The sequence below is a fragment of the Bos grunniens genome, chromosome 3 (genome assembly GCF_055505025.1).
Source record: "Bos grunniens cultivar Pamir isolate PY7600 chromosome 3, Bosgru_T2T1.0, whole genome shotgun sequence".
Classification (NCBI taxonomy): Eukaryota; Metazoa; Chordata; class Mammalia; order Artiodactyla; family Bovidae; genus Bos; species Bos grunniens.
Window position 1 is genome coordinate 86757673 of NC_141167.1, and position 23267 is coordinate 86780939.

At 42.3% G+C, this 23267-nt stretch overlaps 1 protein-coding gene and 1 pseudogene across 1 annotated transcript in view; both read left to right on the forward strand.

The window, feature by feature from the left end:
• Positions 1-23267, forward strand: part of FNDC7 (fibronectin type III domain containing 7) — a 33152-nt gene that overhangs the window by 7275 nt on the left and 2610 nt on the right. The window contains exons 5-11 of the mRNA XM_086391544.1: positions 3091-3348; positions 5733-5987; positions 7470-7727; positions 8423-8677; positions 12437-12691; positions 15384-15644; positions 18639-18668. Coding sequence (XP_086247670.1) covers positions 3091-3348; positions 5733-5987; positions 7470-7727; positions 8423-8677; positions 12437-12691; positions 15384-15644; positions 18639-18668 — 1572 coding nt within the window. The remainder of the gene's footprint in view (positions 1-3090; positions 3349-5732; positions 5988-7469; positions 7728-8422; positions 8678-12436; positions 12692-15383; positions 15645-18638; positions 18669-23267) is intronic.
• On the forward strand, positions 3530-4758 carry LOC147375959 (heterogeneous nuclear ribonucleoprotein A1-like; annotated as a pseudogene).

A 23267-nucleotide genomic window follows, 5' to 3' on the forward strand; every position in this document is an offset into this window, starting at 1 on the left:
CAGGCAAGAATACTACTGTCCATGGGACTTCCCAGGCAAGAATACTAGAGTGAGTTGCTGTTTCCTCCTCTAGGGGATCTTTCCGACCCAGGGATTGAACCCTCATTTCCTGCGTTGACAGATGGATTCTTTATCACTGAGCCACCAGGGAAGTCCACAATGAAGCCTAATAGATGCCAGACTCACCAATCAGATTAACTCTTTCATCTCTTGAGGATGTCCAAGGAAAAGGCGGAAAGAAAACAGAAATGTCCTCTCCAACAGTGCCTAAGTTTGGGGGGCAGTGAAAGTTGCCTTGTCTATGAGCCAAGGCTGAAATGTAGGGAGAAGGGTTTGCCTTTTATAATACTTCTCTAGGGAGAAATTATAACAAGGTGACCCTAAGGTGATTCATGATGGCCCTGGTGAGTTAGGATGTCTATGATAAACCAGTCTCCCTGGGCCTCTTCCGAGGCATTCACTCATTCTTTCCTTCCATAGACATTTATTGAGGGCCTGCTATATGCTGGGCATCGTTAGCTGATGAACATACAAAATCAAAAAAGGCATGATTTCTACACCCAAAGAATTGTGTCCCAGGAGGGGCCAATGTGTAAATCAATGGTTACATTTCTGGATAACAGGTTCTTTGATGGAAAGATGCACAGGCACAGGGGGGCTTCCCTTGTTGGCTCAGATGGTAAAGAATCTGGCTGCAATGCAGAAGACCTGGGTTCGACCCCTGGGTTGGGAAGATTCCCTTGAGAAGGGAATGACAACCCACTCCAGTATTCTTGCCTGGGAAATTCCATGGATAGAGGTGCTTGGTGGGCTGTAGTCCATGGGGTAGCAGAGAGTCGGACATGACTGAGTGACTAACACTAACTAACAGGCACGGGGTGGCACAGGGGAGCATCTACTTCAGGCTGGGGAACAGGGAGAGCCATCTCCTAAAGGTGACTGGTCTCTCAAAGCCTTCCTCTTCACTTGTTTCCCTATGTTTTAAAAGTTTTAGATACTTTAGACCTAGACTCTGTATTAGTTTGCTAGGACTGCCACAACAAAGTACCACAAACTAGGTGATACAGAAGTTTATTATCTCATGGCTCTGGAGTGCATAGGAGTCTGAAATCAAGGAATTGGCAGGATTGGTTCCTTCTGAGCACTGTCAGGAAATTCACGCCATTCTCCTTGGCTTGTAGATGGTTGTCTTTGTGTTCACATGGCATTCTCCCTGTATGTGTATGTCTGTGTCCAGATTTTATCTTAAAAAAAAAATTATCTATTTATTTATTTTTGGTTGCTCTGGGTCTTTGTTGCTTCATGCAGGCTTTTTTTTTTTTCAGTTGTGGCAAGTGGGGGCTATTGTCTGCTACAGAGTGTGGGCTCTTTCTCACTGCAGTGGCTTCTCTTATTGTGGAGCACGGGCTCTAGAGCACACGGGCTTCAGTAGTTGTGGCGCTCAGGCTTAGTTGCTCCACAGCATGTGGAGTCTCCCCAGTCCAGAGATCAAACCTGTTTCCCCTCACATTGGCAGGTGGACTCTCAACCACTGGACCACCAGGGACGTCCCAAAATTTCTCTTATAAGGTTATCAGTCATATTGGGTTAGGATCAACCTAATGATCTCAACTGATTACATTTGCTAGGAACTTATTTCCGAATGAGATCACATTCTGGAGTACTAGGGATGAAGACTTAGACACATGTTTTTTTGGTGCTTCCCGTGCCCCACGTGGGAAAATCAGATTGTCCTGAAATACTGCAGATGACCACTACCAGCCTTGGGCCCAGCATTACCCCAGAGTAGATCTGCCTCTGCAAATGAGTTGACTGTATAGCAGAAGAAGGGGCCTGTCAAGATGGCCTACAGGAGAAACATGGCTCGTATCTGCCTTGCAGAGGACGAGCTGAGTCCCAGTTTCCTCACACAGAGCCTTTCCTGTTTAACCCCACACCCCCAACCCCACCATATGTGTCTGAAGGGTGCTAGTCTCTGCACATAAGCTGTTCTCTAAGGTTTGTGGATGAGATGGTTGGATGGCATCACCAACTCAATGGACATGAGTCTGAGTAAACTCCAGGAGTTGGTGATGGACAGGGAGGCCTGGCGTGCTGCAGTCCATGGGGTTGCAAAGAGTTGGGCATGACTGAGCAACTGAACTGAACTGAAGGTCTGTGAGGTGGGCCTTATTATAGCACAGATTCCAGAGAACTGAGGCCAACTTTTCTCCTTCCCAGCCCAGGAGAACACTCCTCAAGCTTTTTTTTTTTAAGAGGACGACCCTGAGGAAAGGAAGGCCTACTTTTAAGAACGTAGAGGAAATTGTTTTGGAGACAATAAAAAAACTGACTTCCTGTGTGGCCATCACACTTGACACTTTCCTTCCTTCCCTTTGGTTTAGAATGAAAGGAAGTCTGCTTTTCTTTTAACAACAGGTACCTAAAAGCTCTTACATGTCTTAGCATGTATCAAAAGTAAAGAAGAAATGCTGCTGAAGCTAATCTAACTTTATCAATCTGTAATAGAATGCTTTATCTACATCTTAATGACATACCCACTTGGCTCTCCTAGCCTGTCATATTTATAATTTCATTTAATTACTTCAATCACTTATCAGATTGTGTGTTTACTCATTCACATATTCAAAATATGTTGATTGAGACTTCCCTGGTGGTCCAGTGGCTAAGACTCCATGTTCCCAATGCAGCGGGGCCAGGTTCGATCCCCAGTCAGGGAACTAGATCCCACACACCACAGCTAAGACCTGGCATAGCCAAATAAATTAATTGCAAAAAACTCAAAATATGTTTATTCAGCACTTATATGTGCTAGGGACTGATATTAGATCAATTTTACACATTAAAAAAATAAATAACAGAAAGATTAAATAACCTGGCAAAGTCATAGCTAGTTACGAGTTTGCATAGTCAATGGTGGATATATTACCAGTTCTCAGGTACCCTGAATCCCAGTTTCATGCTTTGTATACTTGCAATTATCCTGTTACTGGAGTACTTCATCCTCTAAGCTCCACAATATTGCTAGGCCAAATCTTACTTGGGTTCTTGAGTCTACTGCAAAATATCAATTGTTTCTCAAAAATGTAGGTCCAGGTACTCCTGCAAACATTCAAGTCTCTTTTGATAGTGGTGCTCTGAAGGCATCTGTTTCGTGGGCACCGACAGAAGGAGCTTTCAACTATACCGTGATGGCTTTGAGTGACTCTTCTAGGCTGAGCTGCAGTACAACTTTCAGTTCCTGCATCATCTACTCTCTCCAGTGTGGAACCAAGTACCTGATTTCAGTTTCAGCAAGTAATGATGCCGGATCTAGCAGATCGACTTCAGCAGTGACTTTGAAAACCGGTAAGTAAACAGGAGCGAGATCACTGTGGGGCTGGCAAGCCCAAGTGGCTGACCTTAGGGAAACAAATAATTACATGACAATGTTCCAGAATGCTCTAGAACAAATGAAAGCAAAAGCCTACTCTAAATGAAAGCATAGGCCCGTGGACCCCACCGAGAAAGCATCGTTGAAGTCTTCCCCGCCTCCTCTGCCATCATGTCTAAATCAGAGTCTCCCAAAGAGCCCGAACAGCTGCAGAAGCTCTTCATCGGAGGATTGAGCTTTGAAACAACCGATGAGAGCCTGAGGAGCCATTTTGAGCAATGGGGAACGCTCACAGACTGTGTGGTAATGAGGGATCCAAACACCAAGCGCTACAGAGGCTTCAGGTTTGTCACATACGCCACGGTGGAGGAGGTGGATGCAGCCATGAATGCAAGGCCACACAAGGTGGACGGAAGAGTTGTGGAACCAAAGAGGGCCGTCTCAAGAGAAGATTCTCAAAGACCTGGTGCCCACTTAACTGTGAAAAAGATTTTTGTTGGTGGCATTAAAGAAGACACTGAAGAACATCACCTGAGAGATTATTTTGAACAGTACGGGAAAATTGAAGTAATTGAAATCATGACTGACTGAGGCAGTGGCAAAAAGAGAGGCTTTGCTTTTGTAACCTTTGATGACCATGACTCCGTAGACAAGATTGTCATTCAGAAATACCACACTGTGAATGGCCACAACTGTGAAGTGAGAAAAGCCCTGTCTAAGCAAGAGATGGCTAGTGCTTCATCCAGCCAGAGAGGTCGAAGTGGTTCTGGAAACTTTGGTGGCGGTCGTGGAGGTGGTTTTGGTGGGAATGACAACTTTGATCGTGGAGGAAACTTCAGTGTTCGAGGTGGCTTTGGTGGCAGCCGTGGTGGTGGTGGATATGGTGGCAGTGGGGATGGATATAATGGATTTGGTAATGACGGAAGCAATTTTGGAGGTGGCGGAAGCTACAATGATTTTGGCAATTACAACAATCAATCTTCAAATTTTGGACCCATGAAAGGAGGAAACTTTGGAGGCAGAAGTTCTGGCCCCTATGGTGGTAGAGGCCAATACTTTGCCACACCACGAAACCAAGGTGGCTATGGTGGCTCCAGCAGCAGCAGTAGCTATGGCAGTGGCAGAAGGTTTTAATTACTGCCAGGAAACAAAGCTTAGCAGGAGAGGAGAGCCAGAGAAGTGACAGGGAAGCTACAGGTTACAACAGATTTGTGAACTCAGCCAAGCACAGTGGTGGCAGGGCCTAGCTGCTACAAAGAAGACATGTTTTAGACAATACTCATGTGTATGGGCAAAAAACTCAAGGACTGTACTTGTGACTAATTGTATAACAGGTTATTTTAGTTTCTGTTCTGTGGAAAGTGTAAAGCATTCCAACAAAGGGTTTTAATGTAGATTTTTTTTTTGCACCCATGCTGTTGATTGCTAAATGTAATAGTCTGATCATGATGCTGAATAAATGTCTTTTTTTTTTTTTTAATGTGCTGTGTAAAGTTAGTCTACTCTGAAGCCATTTTGGTTAACTACCCCAACAGTGTGAAGTTAGAATTCCTTCAGGGTGATGCCAGGTTCCATTTGAAATTTATTTACAACCTGCTTGGTGGAGAAGCTGTTATCTTCAGAACCTTGGTGTAGTTGAACTGACAGTTACTGTGTTGTGACCTGGAGTTCACCATTAAAAGGGTCACCCATGCAAAGTCATGGAGTTTTTTTTATTTATTTTTTGGTTATTAATGATTGTTGGCACATCCTATGCAATATATCTAAATTGAATTATGGTACCAGATAAAGTTATAGATGGGAATGAAGCTTGTGTATCATCCATTATCATGTGTAATCAATAAAAGATTTAATACCCTCAAAAAAAAATAAATAAATGAAAGCATAGAGTTGAACATTCTGATGATTCTGAGTAATGTTGATAGTGAAACGAGATCTTGTGCTTTGGAAAATCACTTTGAAAATTAAGAGGCCTGTTTCCTCTTCCAAATCTTTCACTAATCAGTCTATTTTCTTTTGCATTTGTAAAGTTGTAAATATTCTAAGATCCAGTTTGATCACAACCCTAACTGTGCGGCCCCTTATTTACATCATGCTTCACAGACCTAGGCCTGGTAGGAGCTATTCTTTAAGATAAACAGGGAATGTCTATAGTTTGGAATATGTGTTTAGATATCTGCCCTCTTTCATTCTTATCAAAGAGATAAAGACATACATATGTGGGAGTCTACACTTCAATTTAGAAATATTTGTGTGTTTTGAGAATGTGAACTAACATTTAGTGAACAGCTACTATGCAAAGCCACAAAGAAAATCTCTTGTAGTACTCTCAGACTCCTTTTTATTTATCATTTCCTAGTTGCTTGTGCACCTGGAAGAGTGGCGATCCAAGAAGATCCTCCTGGCCACCTGTCCGTAGCTTGGTCCAATGTAGATCTGGGTGATTACTACGTGGCCTTCGTGAAGAGTGATGATGGCTTGGAAGTACATTGCAACACTTCCCTCACCCAGTGCAATTTCTTATCTGAGTGTGGCTTCACTTACTTTATTAGTGTTTTTGCCTATAACAAGGCAGGGCAGAGTCCTTTGGGTGATGTGTTTAATTATACCACAGGTGAGTTGCGCTTGATGCTTGTAAAGGGAGTTCTGAGTTCACTAAATTCAGTCGCAGAATGGACCACTCATTGCACTCCTTGACTTCGACTATTTGGGAGTCATTCTAAGTCCAAGAATGGAAAGTGAATCTCTTCTTTCACGTTCTTTCCTGGGGAATTTGGACTAAGTGGACTCAACCTTAACAAGAATACAAGGTTTAGGAGTAAGAAGAAAGGAAAGATTGTTGCTATTCAAGCTTGCTCTGAAAAATTGAACCCTCCATCCAGATCTACTCATTGTTCATCCCTGTTCTGGATGCTGAAGGGGAGGCAAACCTTAGGTCTCAGAGTTCACTCTTTCTCTAAGCCCAGAAGACAGAGGTGCAATGGCAAAGATGCCTCATGGTGTAGAGAGTTCTGGAGTAGGACACCTGGGCTTGAGTCCTAACTTGACCACTAACTCATTTGTAAAGTGGAAATAATGATGTCTACCTTGTTAAGTCCCTTAGTATCCACGACTGCAAAATGGGACAAATAATCAGGAGTACATGAATGTGAAAGGGTCTTTATACATAAGAAAAGTACAGTGCAAATATTTTTATTAGCAGCTTTATTGCTGTTACTATTATTCTCCTGCACTAGACTTGGGCCTTCTACAGGGCAGGGATTATATCTCATTCATCTTTTCATCCTGAATGCATATCATAGTGTGACTGGCATATGGGAGATGCTCGATTTTTAAAGAATGAATGGAGTGAGAGACTTAAAATTAACTATATGTACAAATAAGAATACAGTAATACAACTATATAAATAACAATTATAGCTGGATTACATACATTTTTATCCAGATGAGGGAATCAAATAATTGGTGCCTTTGGAATTTGGAGTCAGAGGCCATCAATAAGGTCTCAAGGGCCTTCCAGAAGGAGTGGTTTTGAACTGGATCTTTAAGGATGAATGGAATGTTGGTGGAGCAAGAGCATTCCAGAGAAACCCCATATGAGTTAGACATTTGTCACAATTTGTCCATGAGGTAATGTAGGGCTCTTCTAAAATGTACTAATGCAAGGCTTCCTCCTCTCCTCCACCCCTTAGTTTTATCTAGTTTAGAGTCTGGAAAGACTGATAGGATCTAGAAGTTAGACTAAATATGATTTTGTCAGGAGAAGGGTCCCACATTCCAGTAGAAGGGACACAGTCTCTGAAAAACGGGAAAAAACATGCACGTTGGGTGGAGAATTAAGGAGTCAGGTGAGGCAGGGGGTGTGGGGAGCAGCTGGATGTGTCGACAGGGTAGCGCTTATTATAACCTTGAATGTCATGCAGAGAGAAGCTATCCTCTATGTAGTGGGTGTCAGGCCAGGATCACTGTTGGGCAGACCTGTAGGAGACTCTTACAGTGACTGCAGAGACTCCTGGGCACGGAGACGCCGGGACTCAATGCCCCTCTGACAGCATGGCTCCTGTACTGACGTCCTTCTCTCTACTCCTGCTTGCAGCTCCCTGTTGTCCTAGTGACATTAACCCTGTGCTGGTGTCCAGTGACAGAGTCGAGATTGTCTGGTCTCCCGTCCGAGGCGCCGAACTTTATGAAACAAAGGCTGTGGATGGGTTCAATGTGGTTGAGTGTAATGACACGGCTCCGGCTTGCACGCTTTCTGCTCTAGAGTGTGACACCAAGTACAACATCACGGTATATTCCTTCAGCGAAGTCCGGGGCAGCAATACGTCATGTACTTCCCAATTCATAACCACAGGTATGATACAACAAGGATTTTGTTCACCGACGTCTGGATGGCTCACCTCTATGTCCCTCAGGAAAGGCATTCAGCAAGTATGGTAAAAAGGTTAACTGCCACTAATGACTCTTGGTAGGGATCCTGAGAGCCCCTCTTACTAAGGAGAGGCAGAAGAGAAGGTGGAAGAGGGAAAGAGGACAGCAAGAAACAGGAAACCCTGGGGAGAGTGGAAGGATTGGCTGGTGATTACCTCAGCCATTCACATCCTCCTAACTTTGGGGCCGGAGAAGGCAATGGCAAACCACTCTAGTACTCTTGCCTGGAAAATCCCATGGGCGGAGGAGCCTGGTGGGCTGCCGTCTATGGGATCGCACAGAATTGGACACGACTGAAGCAACTTAGCAGCAGCAGCAGCAGCTTTGGGGCACCTGCCTATAGTCACACCATGAAGGTGCAAATGTTTGTCTTAATTACTTTTGCTTTTGGAGTTCAAATGGCTCCTTAACATTTTCCAGTTAGCCCAACACTATGGGAATCTAATACCATCTGTCAATGTCAGCAAGGTTTCCACACAAAGGCCCTAGGAATTTGGCCTGAGCACAAGGTATGGTTGAAAGTAATCATCTCATTTAAGGGAGAAAACAAGTTTTAGACCAAATGCCACGTGTGATATTTCTTGACTCTGTTTCAGTTCATAATCTAAAATCTCTTAGCTCCTTGCAGTCCTGAAATCAAAAACATTTCAAAGGATGACTTTTCCATGATTAATGTGCGCTGGCAATCCACTAATGATGAGGCCACTTACACGGTGACTGCCCAGGGAGAGAATGGGCTGCACCAGTGCAGCAGCACCGGAGAGTCCTGCATCCTGGGGGGCTTGCCCTGTGGCTCAGTGTTCTCTGTCACTGCTGTGGCTGAAACACCCGCAGGACGGAGCCTGCCCAGCTACAGTGTGCCTCTAGAGACAGGTATGTAACTACATACAATGGAATGCAATGGAATATTAGTCAGCCAGAAAAAGGAATGGAATTGGGTCATTTGAAGAGGCATGGATGGACCTAGAGGGTTCATACAGAGCTAAGTCAGAAAGAAAAAAGTAAATATTGTATAATATCATTTACATGGGGAATCTAGAAAAATAGTATAATGATCTTATTTGCAAAGCCCAAACAGAGACACAGACGTAGAGAAAAAATGTATAGATACCAAGGGGGAAAGGGGAAATGAGTGAGAGGAATTGGGAGATTGGGACTGACATATATACTACTGATACTAAGTATAAAATAGACAACTAATGAGAACCTCCTGTGTAGGTCAGGGAACTCTACTTAATGCACTGTGGGAACCTGAATGGGAAGGAAGTCCAAAATGGAGGGGATATGTGTATATCTATGGCTGATCCACTTTGCAGAAGAGTAGAAACTAACATAACATTGTAAAACAACTATACTCCAATAAAAAATAATTTAAAAAAAGAAAGAAATGGTATGTAGCAACTGCAACTTGAACCTTAGTTCCAGTGGGTCGTTAGGAATTGTTTTAGGATATGAGCTTTATCACTTGATTTACCCTAAGTGTGGTAGAAATACATTAATCTCAGAGAAGCCTTTCAAAGAGCCCCAGTCTTAGGAAACTTTCAACACAGGTTCCATATAAATATCATCTGAAGGCTCTAATATATTCATACACCAACATCAAAGGAGGAATCCACTGACTCTGCAAAAACATTTCTTTGACTTCATATTCCCCCATGACACAATCTACCAAAGCATCTAACAAGTGACCAAATGAGCTGGCTTATCATTTATTTCTTTGGTTCAGCCTTTCAAATCTTTCTCTTAAAAAGGTTTTCTGAGTTTCAGTTTCCTAATTGGTAGAAGAGGATAATGGCTTCAATGGGTGGTTGTGAATATTACATTTTTTATGCTGCAAAGCACTTAGCATAGTGCCTGCTTGCATGGTAGGAGCTGGATAAAAGAAAGCTGTTATTACTTGATAACATTTGAGTGAATGAAATATAGCAAATTACTTAAAGCCTTTGGGTCTTATTTTCTCTTATATATAACGATAGATGGCACTTTGGAGCAGATAAGTTGAAACATAAAAGGCCAATAGGGACAATGCCAAATATGCAGGAAGGTTCCAGATATCCTATATGCTGTATAATGGATCTTTGAAGAGTTGAGAATTGATTGTGGTACTCTTAGGTGGCTAAGAATATTGTAAGCTTTTATATAAACCATGTTATAAGGTTTTATATCAACTATGATATGTTTTATATCACAATGCAAAAAGGCAAAATGGTTGTCTGAGGAGGCCTTACAAATAGCTGAGAAAAGAGAAGTGAAAGGCAAAGGAGAAAAGGAAATATATGCCCATTTGAATGCAGAGTTCCAAAGAATAGCAAGGAGAGAGAAGAAAGACTTCCTCAGTGATCAATGCAAGGAAACAGAGGAAAACAATAGAATGGGAAAGACTAGAAATCTCTTCAAGAAAATTAGAGATACCAAGGGAACATTTCATGCAAAGATGGGCACAATAAAGGACAGAAATGGTATGAACCTAATAGAAGCAGAAGATACTAAGAAGAGGTGGCAAGAATACACAGAAGAACTGTACAAAAAAGATCTTCAAGACCCAGATAACTGCAATCATGTGATCATTCACCTAGAGCCAGACTTCCTGCAATGTGAAGTCAATTGAGCCTTAGGAAGCATCACTATGAACAAAGCTAGTGGAAGTGATGGAATTACAGATGCTCATGATGATGCTGTGAAAGTGCTGCACTCAATATGCCAGCAAATTTGGAAATCTCAGCAGTGACTGAGATTCCACGGGACTGGAAAAGGTTAGTTTTCATTCCAATCCCAAAGAAAGGAAATGCCAAAGAATGTTCAAACTACCACACAATCGCACTCATCTCACATGCTAGCAAAATAATGCTCAAAATTCTCCAAGCCAGGCTTTAACAGTACGTGAACTGAGAATTTCCAGATGTTCAAGCTGGATTTAGAAAAGGCAGAGGAACCAGAGATCAAATTGCCAACATCTGTTGGATCATCAAAAAAGCAAGAGAGTTCCAGAAAAACATCTACTTCTGCTTTATTGACTATGCCAAAGCCTTTGAATATGTGAATCACAACAAACTGTGGAAAATTCTTCAAGAGATAGGAAATACCAGACTACCTGACCTGCCTCCTGAGAAATCTGTATGCAGGTCAAGAAGCAACAGTTAGAAATGGACATGGAACAATAGACTGGGTTACAAATCGGAAAAGGAGTATGTCAAGGCTGTATATTGCCACTCTGCTTTTTTAGCTTATATGCAGAGTACATCACACAAAATGCCGGGCTGGATGAAGCACAGTCTGGAATCAAGATTGCCGGGAGAAATATCAATTACCTCATATACGCAGATGACACCACCCTTATGGCAGAAAGCGAAGGACTAAAGAGCCTCTTGATGGAAGTGAAAGAGGAGAGTGAAAAAGTTGGCTTAAAACTCAATATTCATAAAACTAAGACCATGGCATCTGGTCCCTTCACTTCATGGCAAATAGATGGGATGGAAACAGTGACAGACTTTATTTTGGGGGGCTCCAAAATCACTGCAGATGGTGACTGCAGGCATGAAATTAGAAGACTCTTGTTCCTTGGAAGAAGAGCTATGACCAACCTAGACAGCATATTAAAAAGCAGAAACATTACTTTGCCAACAAAGGTCTGTCTAGTCAAAGCTATGATTTTTCCAGTAGTCATGTATGGATGTGAGAGTTGGCTTATAAAGAAAGCTGAGTGCAGAAGAATTGATGCTTTTGAACTGTGGTATTGGAGAGACTCTTGAGAGTCCCTTGGACTGACAGGAAATCAAACCAGTCAATCCTAAAGGAAATCAGTCCTGAATATTCATTGGAAGGACTGATGCTGAAGCTGAAACTGCAATACTTTGGCCACCTGATGCAAAGAACTGACTCATTGAAAAAGACCCTAATGCTGGGAAAGATTGAGGGCAGGAGGAGAAGGGGACAACAGAGGATGAAATGGTCAGATAGCATCACCAACTCGATGGACATGAGTTTGAGCAAGGTCCAGGAGTTGGTGATGAACAGGGAGGCCTGGTGTACTGAAGTCCTTGGGGTTGCAAAGAGTTGGATGCAACTGAGCGACTGAACTGACTGATCAACTATGTACTATGAAATGCATGAGAAAGGCAAAACACATTTTATTGCAAATGTGATAATACGTATTAGGAGAAGAGGTAAATGCAACCATTGCATTGAAATTTGCAACTGGAATCATTAAAGCTGAAGAACAACAAAGGATTTCTTTCTTATACTGAAAAAAGTTGGGGAGAACCTCACATTAATTACCCACAGCCAGTTAGTGAACTTCGTTCTCGGGGAAAGTACTTGCTATATACAGTGATGTTAAATAATGTATCAGAGAGAATGAGATTTTGCTTAACAAAAGGACATTTTTAAAGTTTTTAAAAACTTTTTATTGCAGTATAGTTGATGTTCAATGTCATATAAGTCACAATACAGTGATTCACAATTTTTAAAAGTATGTTCCATTTATAGTTATTAAGGATATTTTGACTAACAGTTAAAGGTTTGAGAAATCTAGGATACTGACTGAAAGACAGACAGAATACCATGCTTGGTTGTTTTTCACAAATAACCCTTAGTGGAAATAAATTCCCAATTTTTTCTTTTTCCCCATTTGAGCGCCGTGCTGCTCAGCCAGTCTGACGGTAACTCAGGTCACTCAGTCAGTAATCAACGTGAGCTGGACTGTTGGGACTGGGGCCCTAACCTATGTGACGGTTCTGCAGTCACACACGGGACAGTCAAAGTGTCACACCCATCAAAACCACTGCCTCCTGGGATGCATCACATGCGGCATCAATTACACAGTGGCAGTAAAAGCAGTTAGTGCCACTGGGTTGACTACGGACTGCGCCTACCAAAGTTACTCCTCTAGTAAGTGAAATCTAGACTCTAGTTCTAGAGTGTCAACAAGGACCTTGACTATTATAGATCCAGACATAAGCCCTTCCATCTCATTTAAAAGCATGCTGCATCTCCACCACGCTTGCATGATAAATTCAGATTACTTTCTAAAATGTTTGCAATTTTCCTCTTGATTCAGAACCTCAAAGCTTCGGAGGCTTTTGTTGGTGCATGCTAAGTCACTTCAGTTGTGCCTGACCCTTTGCGACCCCCTGGACTACAGCCTGCCAGGTTTCTCTGTCCATGGGACTGTAGCCGTGTATCCCACCAGGCTCCTCTTTCCATGGGATTATCCAGGCAATAATCCTGGAGTGGGTTGCCATTTCCTCCAGGGATCTTCCCAACCCAGGGATCAAATCTGTGTCTCTTGTCTCCTGCATTGATGGGTGGGTTCTTTACCACTAGCACCACCTGGGAAACCCTTTTGGTAGTTGGTGAATGAACTCCCTGATAACAAGGTTCAAGTGGACTTTCTCTGAAAGAAGGCTTGGTTTTTATATGATCTAGCTACGTGCAGCACAGAGTAACTCAGTCTGGCAGAGTTTTCAGAAAGCATTTAGATCACATATTCTATTTGGCTTGAATTTTTTGCTTCTCAATATTATTGCGCTACTACCTCTCTTTTCTAAACCACTCCAGCTTCTCCTATGGTATCTTATTTTAACAGGCTTCAAGAGCAAGTATTGCATTTTGTTCTTCACAAAGACCAATTAGGGAATGGCGGGAGAAGTAAGGAGTGGTACAGGGTTAACAAATAAGATTTCACTGGTATGATTCTAGTCCACTACAGTGGCTGTTTAGAGCGCTGTTTCAGGAAAAAAAAAAAAACTCTCAAGATTAATGGGATGCCTCTCAGGCTTAATGGGAGCGTAAGTACCGCAACCAGTTAGCTGCATCTGTTCTGAGGCATGAGGTGGGAGAGTTGAGATGTAATTTTCATAGGACTTCCCTGGATGTCCAGTGGTTAAGACTTTATGCTTCCACTACAAGGGGCTCAGGTTTGATCCTTGGTTGGGGAACTAAGATCCCATAAGTCTTTCAACAAAAAAAAAAGAAATAAATTAATTAAAAAATGAAATTTTGGCATCCCAAAGGTAGTAGAGTGAGTCTTCAACTTAGGAGTCTAAAGATATGGCTTCTTAAACTGTCCTGCCTTATCTTATTCCCTGATTCTATTTCCTCCTTTGTAAGAGAAATAGGAATGATTATGGTGTGAAAGCATTTAAAACCTGCTGCATGCTATGTACTAAGTTGCTTTGTGTGCATTTATTAGTCACTCAGTCATGTCCATGGAGAAGGCAATGGCACCCCACTCCAGTATTCTTGCCTGGAAAATCCCAAGGATGGGGGAGCCTGGTGGGCTGCCGTCTATGGGGTTGCACAGAATCAGACACGACTAAAGCGACTCAGCAGCAGCAGCAGCAGTCATGACCGATTGTTTGTGACCCCAAGGACTGTAGCCTGCCAGGCTTATCTGTCCATGGGATTCTCCAGGGAAGAATACTGGAGTGGTCACTTCAGTTGTATCCAATTCTTTGCAACCCCATGGACTGTAGCCTGCCAGGCTCCTCTGTCCATGGAATTCACCAGGCAAGAATACTGGAGGGGTAACCATTCCCTTTTCCAGGGGATTATCCCAACCCAGGGATTGAATCCAGATCTTCTGCATTGCAGGCAGATTGTTTACTATCTGAGCCACCAGGGAAGCCCAGAACACATATGTAATCTGCTTTATAATTTCTTTCATTAGAGTTGCTGCCTAAGTTCTCACCTTGATATCTAGTTCTGGAAATACGGTCCACTGCTTACCCTCACACCTAAAAAAACCTTTTTTTTTTTTAAAGAATGAATCAAAGGAACCTAATTATCTGTAATACTTATTATACAATAACATCTTTATTTTGTTTACTGAGGAATCCACCATTTGACACCCAATGTGTGGCCTGCTCAAGGTATTCAGTAAAGGAAAAAGGGAAAGTACCCAGTCAGCACAGATGAAGTGTGGACTAGCGACAAGAATCATGTTACTCAGCTCAGCAAAATTTAGGTCTTTTCAACTAAAGCTGAATGCAGTTAATTATATCTAAATTGAATCCCACTAAAATCATTATGGGCTTTCCCAGTGGCTCAGTGATAAAGAATCTGCCTGCAATGCAAGAGAGTTGCAGGTGACACAAATCAATCCCCAGGTTGGGAAGATCCCCTGGAGCAGGAAATGGCAACCCACTCCAGTATTCTTGCTTGGAAAATCCCATGGAGAGATGAGCCTGGTGCGCTACAGTCCATGGGGTTGCAAAGAGTCAAACATGACTTAGTGACTAAACAACAACAAAAATCATATTATGGGTACTATGGGTAGGATGTTATGAAGGATCTTGACAAGGATTCTGTGTATTTGACTCATACAGTTTGAGTCATATACCCTTCATATCTGCCAAGTACTTGGACTCACCATTGCTCTCTATTGAAAACTCATGCCCCACCTCACCCTCACACATGGATCTCTAATCATGTGGCCCAGGACAGAAGGAACTTGATACCTCCTCAAATCTTGCTCTAATCGGTTGTCATTTAGAGCAGGACACTTACGCTGTTTCCCATAGTAGCAGAGGCTAGGTTTGTGGTGGTGGTGGAATAGTGATGTGTTTGTTTTATCCTTCAGGTGCCTGCTGCCCGTTAGGGGTGAAATTATACAGGCTGGGCCCTAATGGCATCCGGATCCACTGGCAGGCCTCCAGGGGCTCTGCCAATTACAGCACCGACCTCTATGGTTCCAAAGGCATTTTCACATGTGCCCCAAGCGCTGGCCTCAGTTTCTGTGATGTTACCGAGATACCCTGTGGGGATGTGTATACTGTGATGGTGTCACCAGTTGCTGAGACAGGACTGAAGCTTACTTTCTGTCCAAAAAAAATATATTCAGGTAGAGAAAGTTATGACCCTTTATTTAAAACTAACCCTTGACTCAATCTGTGAATGAAGGCTAAGAGCAATCACACTTTGCTATGTAGGAAGATCAAAAAGGGCATGACATTTCTACATCCTATAGGCAGATTCTGGCAACAGGGGACCCCAAGCTCCTTTGGAATTGTGATGCTTTGTTATAATTTGATTTGGAGGTACTCCTTTCATCCCTCTCCCTCTCTTCAGAAAAAGGAACAGATGCTTGCTTAAACAGTAAAATGGATTTAAAACAATTTTCTGCTTTGAGATTTGAAGATAGGTTTTATTCATGGTTAGAGGTAATGACAGACAACATGGAATATTTGAAATTAAGAGACTTGAACCTTTATTTGCACAGATTCAGACTTATGATTGAGGGAGAGTTGGAGGATCAGAGAAAAACAAATTTATAAATCATAAGCTAGGTTTGGAAGTACGAGTGGGCAGACAGTCTGTGATCACAAAACATGACTGTCAGCAACTGCCATTTCAACAGAGCTGATGGAAAAAGATGAGCAATTCTCCTGCTCTGTATTCCAGCACCTTCTGCTACCTTGCCCAGGGCATTGTCATATTTTTTTCATATATTTATAAAATAAAGAGATGATGAGGTCCTATAACTCTGCAGGGGAATGCAGGAAGAGTAATAAATGTTGGCTTAGAAAGCTTTACTAGTAACCAGAATCTAAAATTTCCAGTTATGTGTAGGTGACAAGAAGGTTCAAGACGGCTCCTGGTGATGGAACAAGGCCAGTTCCTCTTCGGGGGTGTTCTCACTATCCTTGGCTGTCATGCTCTGATTCCTTGCTTTCTCATTATCTTGTCCAGAGGACAAGCTGGCCCAAAGCATGGCCCTATGAGAAGGGACAGGAGTAGGTTGTTGGGTTGAAGATGAGCTCTGAGGAAGCAGAGCCTACAGGTCAATAATGATACTTCATTGTATTTGCATAATGCTTCAAAATTTATCAAGTGTTTTCACATTCAATATTTCACTGAATGCTCAAATAACTCTATAAGGTAGGTTCAACAGATTTTATTTTCTCCAATTTATAAATGAGAAAACTGAGATTCAAAGGCTCCCAAATCTCTATCTATAACCCTTCTCTTCTTCTGATCTCTAAATCCATATTCAAACATGTTATCTCTACTTAGAGATACACCTCAGGCATTTCAATTCCTCAAGACCAAAAGGAACTTCTGATCCCATGCAGTTTCTCATCTCCCATCATCCTTGTTTCAGGTATTCAAGCCTGAAAACCCTGGTGTCAGCTTCCCCTCTCCCTCACCTTCCATATCTAAATAGTCTCCAAGCTCTGTTCTTTTCACTCCATGATGGTCTCTAAATCCAACTTCTTCCCTTCATTCCTACAGCTACTTCAGTACTTCAGGGTCTCACTACCTCTCCCCTATACTATTACACCAGTCCTATCCTCCTGCCCTCTTACCAGTCTTCATGCTATCACTAGAGTTATTATTCCAGGACACGGACCCAACTGTCTTTCTTTCACGCTACAAAATTCTCAGAAGTTTTCCATTGCTCCATAGGATAAAATACAGTCCTCTGAGCATGGCATTTAACATCCCTTATAATCTGTCCCTCTTCTATCTTTCTACACCTGTACTAACAGAAGTTTAATGTAAGTCTGAAAATTTAAAATTTTCTAGTAGCCACATTAAAAACATAAAAAGAAATAGGCAAAATTAATTTGCATATATTTTCATTAATCCAATATATCCACAATATTCTAATTTTCAACATGGAATCAATGTAAAAAATTTGTATTTTTTCCATAGTAAGTCTTCAAAATCTTGTGTGTGTTTGTTTAAGACAGCACATATCAGTTTAGACCAGCCACATTTGGAGTGCTCATAGCTACATATGGTGAGTGGCTACTCTATTGGACAGTACAGTTCTTGGCTCATTCCCCAACATCCTTACTGAGAAGACTCTATTCTCTAGTCCTATGGAGTCATTCACACCCCTCTGCCCTTACCACACATGCATACTATGCCACATCGTGCTTCTGGGCTAATGCAGCACTCCCCGCTTTGCCTGGAATTCTGCCCCTCCCCCAACCAAGGGAACTCCACCAGCCCAAACTCCCCCTCCTCTGTGAAGTCTTCTCCAGTTCTCATAGGCTGAGTTCATCTCTCTCTTTCCTTTATAACTCCACAGCACACATTATTGGCACCACACCAGATTTCTGTGAGTTGAATGTCTGTAATTTCTGCTAAATGGCAATCTCTTAGACTCTCAGTACTTTGCATGTAACTGTTGCCCTATATATTTTAAGTTAAAAAAAAAAGAATGAATAAGAGTTTATGTGTTTCTCTATGATAATACAGCCAGTAAGTGAGTGAGTGAAGTCTTTGCTTCTTCTCCTAATTCATACTCACAATTTAACTTTTAGAGAGACACTCTCTCTGATGGTTTGTTAGTTGGAACTCTGATATCCTTTGGCATCTCAAGCCTATAGTCTTTGCCCTTTAGTAAGGGTTGGGTGTCCAGACTCAGGTTAGGGAATCTATCTTTGCTCTGGCTCCTTGATAAAAACCATGCATTTGGGGGAAGATTGTTGCTTTCGTTTTTTGTTTTTCTTTCCCCAATATCAGTGATGCCTTAATCTTATAATTAGGATGATATTGGAAATGATAACAATGATTAATATTTTTTGAGTGTAGTGTGCTAGCCACTATTCTAAGGGCTTTAGCTTGTGCTAAATGTGCATTAGCTTGACTGATACTTATAACAACCCTATGAGGTTGGCATTCTTATTCTTGCCACCTAACAAAGTGAAGCACAGAAAAGTGAAATGACTTATCCAAGTTAACAGTGTTAGCAGGTGTCTCCTTCTCTTATTACACAAGTTGGTTCTTATTCATTCTTCACTCACTTCCTATTATTCTTTCTTAAATTGTATCTCAAATACGTCAATGAATCTGTTTTAAACGCTTGTGTTTTTATTTATTACAGTAACCTGCTCTGGAAGTACACTTGGAATGGGTAAGTCATTTTTCTCATGGATAAACTAGAAAGAAATTTTTTGTTAAATTTTCAGTTCAGTTCAGTTCAGTTGGTCGCTCAGTCATGTCTGACCTTTTGCAACCCCATGGACTGCAGCACGCTAGGCTTCCCTCTTCATCAACAACTCCCACAGCTTACCCAAACTCATGTCCACTGAGTCATTGATGCCATCCAACCATCTCATCCTCTGTCGTCCCCTTCTCCTCCAGCCTTCAATCATTCCCAGCATCAGGGTCTTTTCAAATGAGTCACTTCTTCACATCAGGTGGCCAAAGTATTGCAGTTTCAGCTTCAGCATCAGTCCTTCCAGTGAATATTCAGGACTGATTTCCCTTAGGAATGACTGGTTGGATTCCCTTGCTGTCCAAGGGACTCTCAAGAGTCTTCTCCAACACCACAGTACAAAAGCATCAATTCTTCGGCTCTCAGCTTTCTTTATAGTCCAACTCTCACATCCATATATGACTACTGGAAAAACCATAGCTTTGACTAGATGAACCTTTGTCAGCAAAGTAACGTCTCTGCATTTTAATATGCAGTGTAGGTTGGCCATAGCTTTTTTTCCAAGGAGCAAGTGTCTTAATTTCATGGCTGCAGTCACCGTCTGCAGTGATTTTGGAGCCCAAGAAAATAAAGTCTCAAACTGCTTCCATTGTTTCCCCATCTATTTGCCATGAAGTGATGGGACCAGATGCCATGATCTTAAGTTTTCTGAATGTTGAGTTTTAAGCCAACTTCTTCACTCTCCTTTTTGCGTCCATCAAGAGGCTCTTTAGTTCTTCTTCACTTTCTGCCATAAGTGTGGTGTCATCTGTATCTCTGAGGTTACTAATATCTCTCCCAGCAATCTTGATTCAAGACTGTGCTTCATCCAGTCCAGCAGTTCTCATGATGTACTCTGCATATAAGTTAAATAAGCAGGCTGACAATATACAGCCTTGACGTACTCCTTTCCTGATTTGGAACCAGTCTGCTGTTCCATGTCCATTTCTAACTGTTGCTTCTTGACCTGCATACAGATTTCTCAGGAGGCAGGTCAAGTGGTCTGGTATTCCCATCTCTTTCAGAATTTTCCACAGTTTGTTGTGATCCACACAGTCAAAGGCTTTGGCATAGTCAATAAAGCAGAAGTAGATGTTTTTCTGGAACTCTCTTGCTTTTTTGATGATCCCATAGATGTTGGTAATTTGATCTCTGGTTCCTCTGCCTTTTCTAAATCCAGCTTGAACATCTGGAAGTTCACCGTCCAAGTACTGTTGAAGCCTGGCTTGGAGAATTTTGAGCATTACTTTACTAGCGTGTGAGATGAGTGCAATTGTGTAGTAGTTTGAGCATTCTTTGGCATTTCCTTTATTTGGGATTGGAATGAAAACTGACCTTTTTCAGTCCTGTGGCCACTGCTGAGTTTTCCAAATTTGCTGGCATATTGAGTGCAGCACTTTCACAGCATCATCTTTTAGGATTTGAAATAGGTCAACTGGAACTCCATCACCTCCACTAGCTTTGTTCGTAGTGATGCTTCCTAAGGCCCACCTGACTTTGCATTCCAGGATGTCTGGCTTTAGGTGAGTGATCACACCATCGTGATTATCTGGGTCATAAAGATCTTTTTTGTATAGTTCTATGTATTCTTGTCACCTCTTCTTAATATCTTCTGCTTCTGTTAGGTCCATACCATTTCTGTCCTTTATTGAGCCCATCTTTGCATGAAATGTTCACTTGGTATCTCTAATTTTCTTGAAGAGATCTTTAGTCTTTCCCATTCTATTGTTTTCCTCTATTTCCTTGCATTGATCACTGAGGAAGTCTTTCTTATCTCTCCCTGCTATTCTTTGGAACTCTGCATTTAAATGGGTATATATTTCCTTTTCTCCTTTGCCTTTCACTTCTCTTCCTTTCTCAGCTATTTGTAAGGCCTCCTCAGACAACCATTTTGCCTTTTTGCATTTCTTTTTCTTGGAAATGTCTTGATCGCTGCCTCCTGTACAATGTCATGAACCTCTGTCCATAGTTCTTCAGGCATTCTGTCTATCAGATCTAATCTCTTGAATCTATTTGCCACTTCCACTGTATATTCATAAGGGATTATTTAGGTAATCAATGGTCTAGTGGTTTTCCCTACTTTATTTAATTTAAGTCTAAATGGTCTAATGTTTTTCCCTACTTTCTTCAATGTAAGTCTGAGTTTGTCAATCAGATGTTCATGATCTGAGCCACAGTCAGCTCCCAGTCTTGTTTTTACTGACTGTATAGTGCTTCTCCATCTTTGGTTGCAAAGAATATAATCAATCCAGATACTGACCATCTGGAGATGTCCATGTATAGAGTCTTCTTTTGTGCTATTGGAAGAAGGTATTTCTTATGACCAGTGCATTCTCTTGGTAAAACTCTATTAGCCTTTGCTCTGCTTCATTCTGTACTCCAAGGCCAAACTTGCCTGTTACTCCAGGTATTTCTTGACTTCCTACTCTTGTATTCCAGTCCCCTATAATGAAAAGGACATCTATTTTAGGCTTCAGTTCTAGAAGGCCTTATAGGACTTCATAAAACCATTCAGCTTCTTCAGCATTAGTGGTTGGGGCATAGACTTGGATTACTGTGGCATTGAATGGTTTGCCTCAGAAACAAAAAGCAATCCTTCTGTTGTTTTTGAGATTGCACCCAAATACTGCATTTCAGACTCTTTTGTTGACTATGATGGCTACTACATTTCTTGTAAGGGATTCTTGCCCATAGTAGTAGATATAATGGTCTTCTGGATTAAATTCACCCATTTCAGTCCATTTTAATTCACTGATTCCTAAAATGTCAATGTTCACTCTTGCCATCTCCTGTTTGATCACTTCCAATTTACCTTGATTCATGGACCTAACATTCCAGGTTCCTATGCAATATTGCTCTTTACAGTGTCGGACTTTACTTCCATCACCAGTCTCATCCACAACTGGGTGCTGTTTTTGCTTTGGCTCCGCCTCTTCATTCTTCATTGTTGTTCTTTAGGGTGACTTAATGAAGTCCGAATCAAAGCTGACTCTTCAATTATAGAGGCAAATGCTTGCTTTCTGTGGTTTAAAGGGTCCCTGCTCTCCTCTTGCATAACTTTTTCTCCCCTCTTACATTGCCTCCCCTCAGATTCCACCAGTGGAGAGGAACTCCACTGGATTCTGAAATTATTTCAGTCTTCCAGGAAAATAAAAACATGCTTCAGAGAAGCAACTGATTCATGCCTCACTTGAGAGAGTGGTTCCTAGCCCTGCTGTACATTGTGTCACCCAGAGAGCTTAAAACTAATCGATTTGTTGTTGATTTTCAGTCAGTAAGTCATGTCCGACTCTTTGCGACCCCATGGACTGTAGCCCACCAGGCTCTTCGTCCATGGGATTTCCCAGGCAAGATTACTGGAGTGGGTAGTCATTGCCTTCTCAGGATCTTCCTGGAGATCTTCTCGACCCAGGGATCAAACCTAGATCTCCTACATTGCAGGAAGATTCTTTACCATCTGAGCCACCGGGGAAAAGCTTCTTAGGTGATTGTAAGGTGTAGCCACGGCTGAGAACTGCTGCTTTAGAGCACAGCTTCTCAAAGCTTATTGTGCATAGAAATCACCTGGGGCCTTATTAAAGCAGATTCTGATTTGGTAGGTGTAGGAAAGATCTAAGACTTTGCACTTCTAACAAGGTCCAGGTGAAGCTGGTGACACTGATGCTGCTGGTCTGACCACACTTCTGGCAGTCAGGTGTTAGAATCTGTTAACGGCCTGCAGAGTCCTAAGATGCCTGCTTCCAGTTTGCATGGGTGGACGTGGCCAGCAGAGGTAAACGGGTGCTGAAAGGGCACCTGGAGTAAAGGTAACCCTCACTGCCACTCAGATGTGCTCAGGACTGATCCCATCTAGGCTATTCTGGGGGCCCCATCGGGGCTATTCTTGGCTTGGGGCTGTAGAGATGATCACAGAGCTGTGTGTGCTGACCCCGTGAGTAGCATATGGTGCTTCAAGAGGAATCTTTGCCACCATCTTCTAGGAGGATTGCTTGATTTGAGGCCTTGGGAATACCCCTAGGGAATATTATAAAACCCAAAATACAGACCGGACATGTAAACACACACACCACACACACATAGTCAGACATGGCTGACTTCAGAGGATTTAAGAGAAAATGAAGCCTTCCTTTGAGCAAACCCCACTGGATAGCCTTCCAGCCTGGGCCAGCTCCCTTCCAACACTTCCTGCCACCGGTAGGACATATGCTTCTCTTTGCTGCCGGTTCTCTGTTTCCTCTCCCAGTCCATTTCTTCTCTGAGCACAGAAGACACATGTTTTCTAATTCTTGCCCCACCTGGTGGTGTTGTCTAGGTAACTAAGTCATGTCCAACTCTTTGCGACCCCATGGCCTGTAGGTAGCCCACCAGACTCCTCTGTCCATGGGATTTCCTGGACAAGAATATTGGAGTGGATTGCCATTCCCTTCTCCAGGGGATCTTACCGACCCAGGGACTGAACCTGCATCTCTTGCATTGGCAGGAGGATTCTTTATTGCTGAGGCACCGGGGGAGCCCCACCAGCAGTTCTGAAATAAG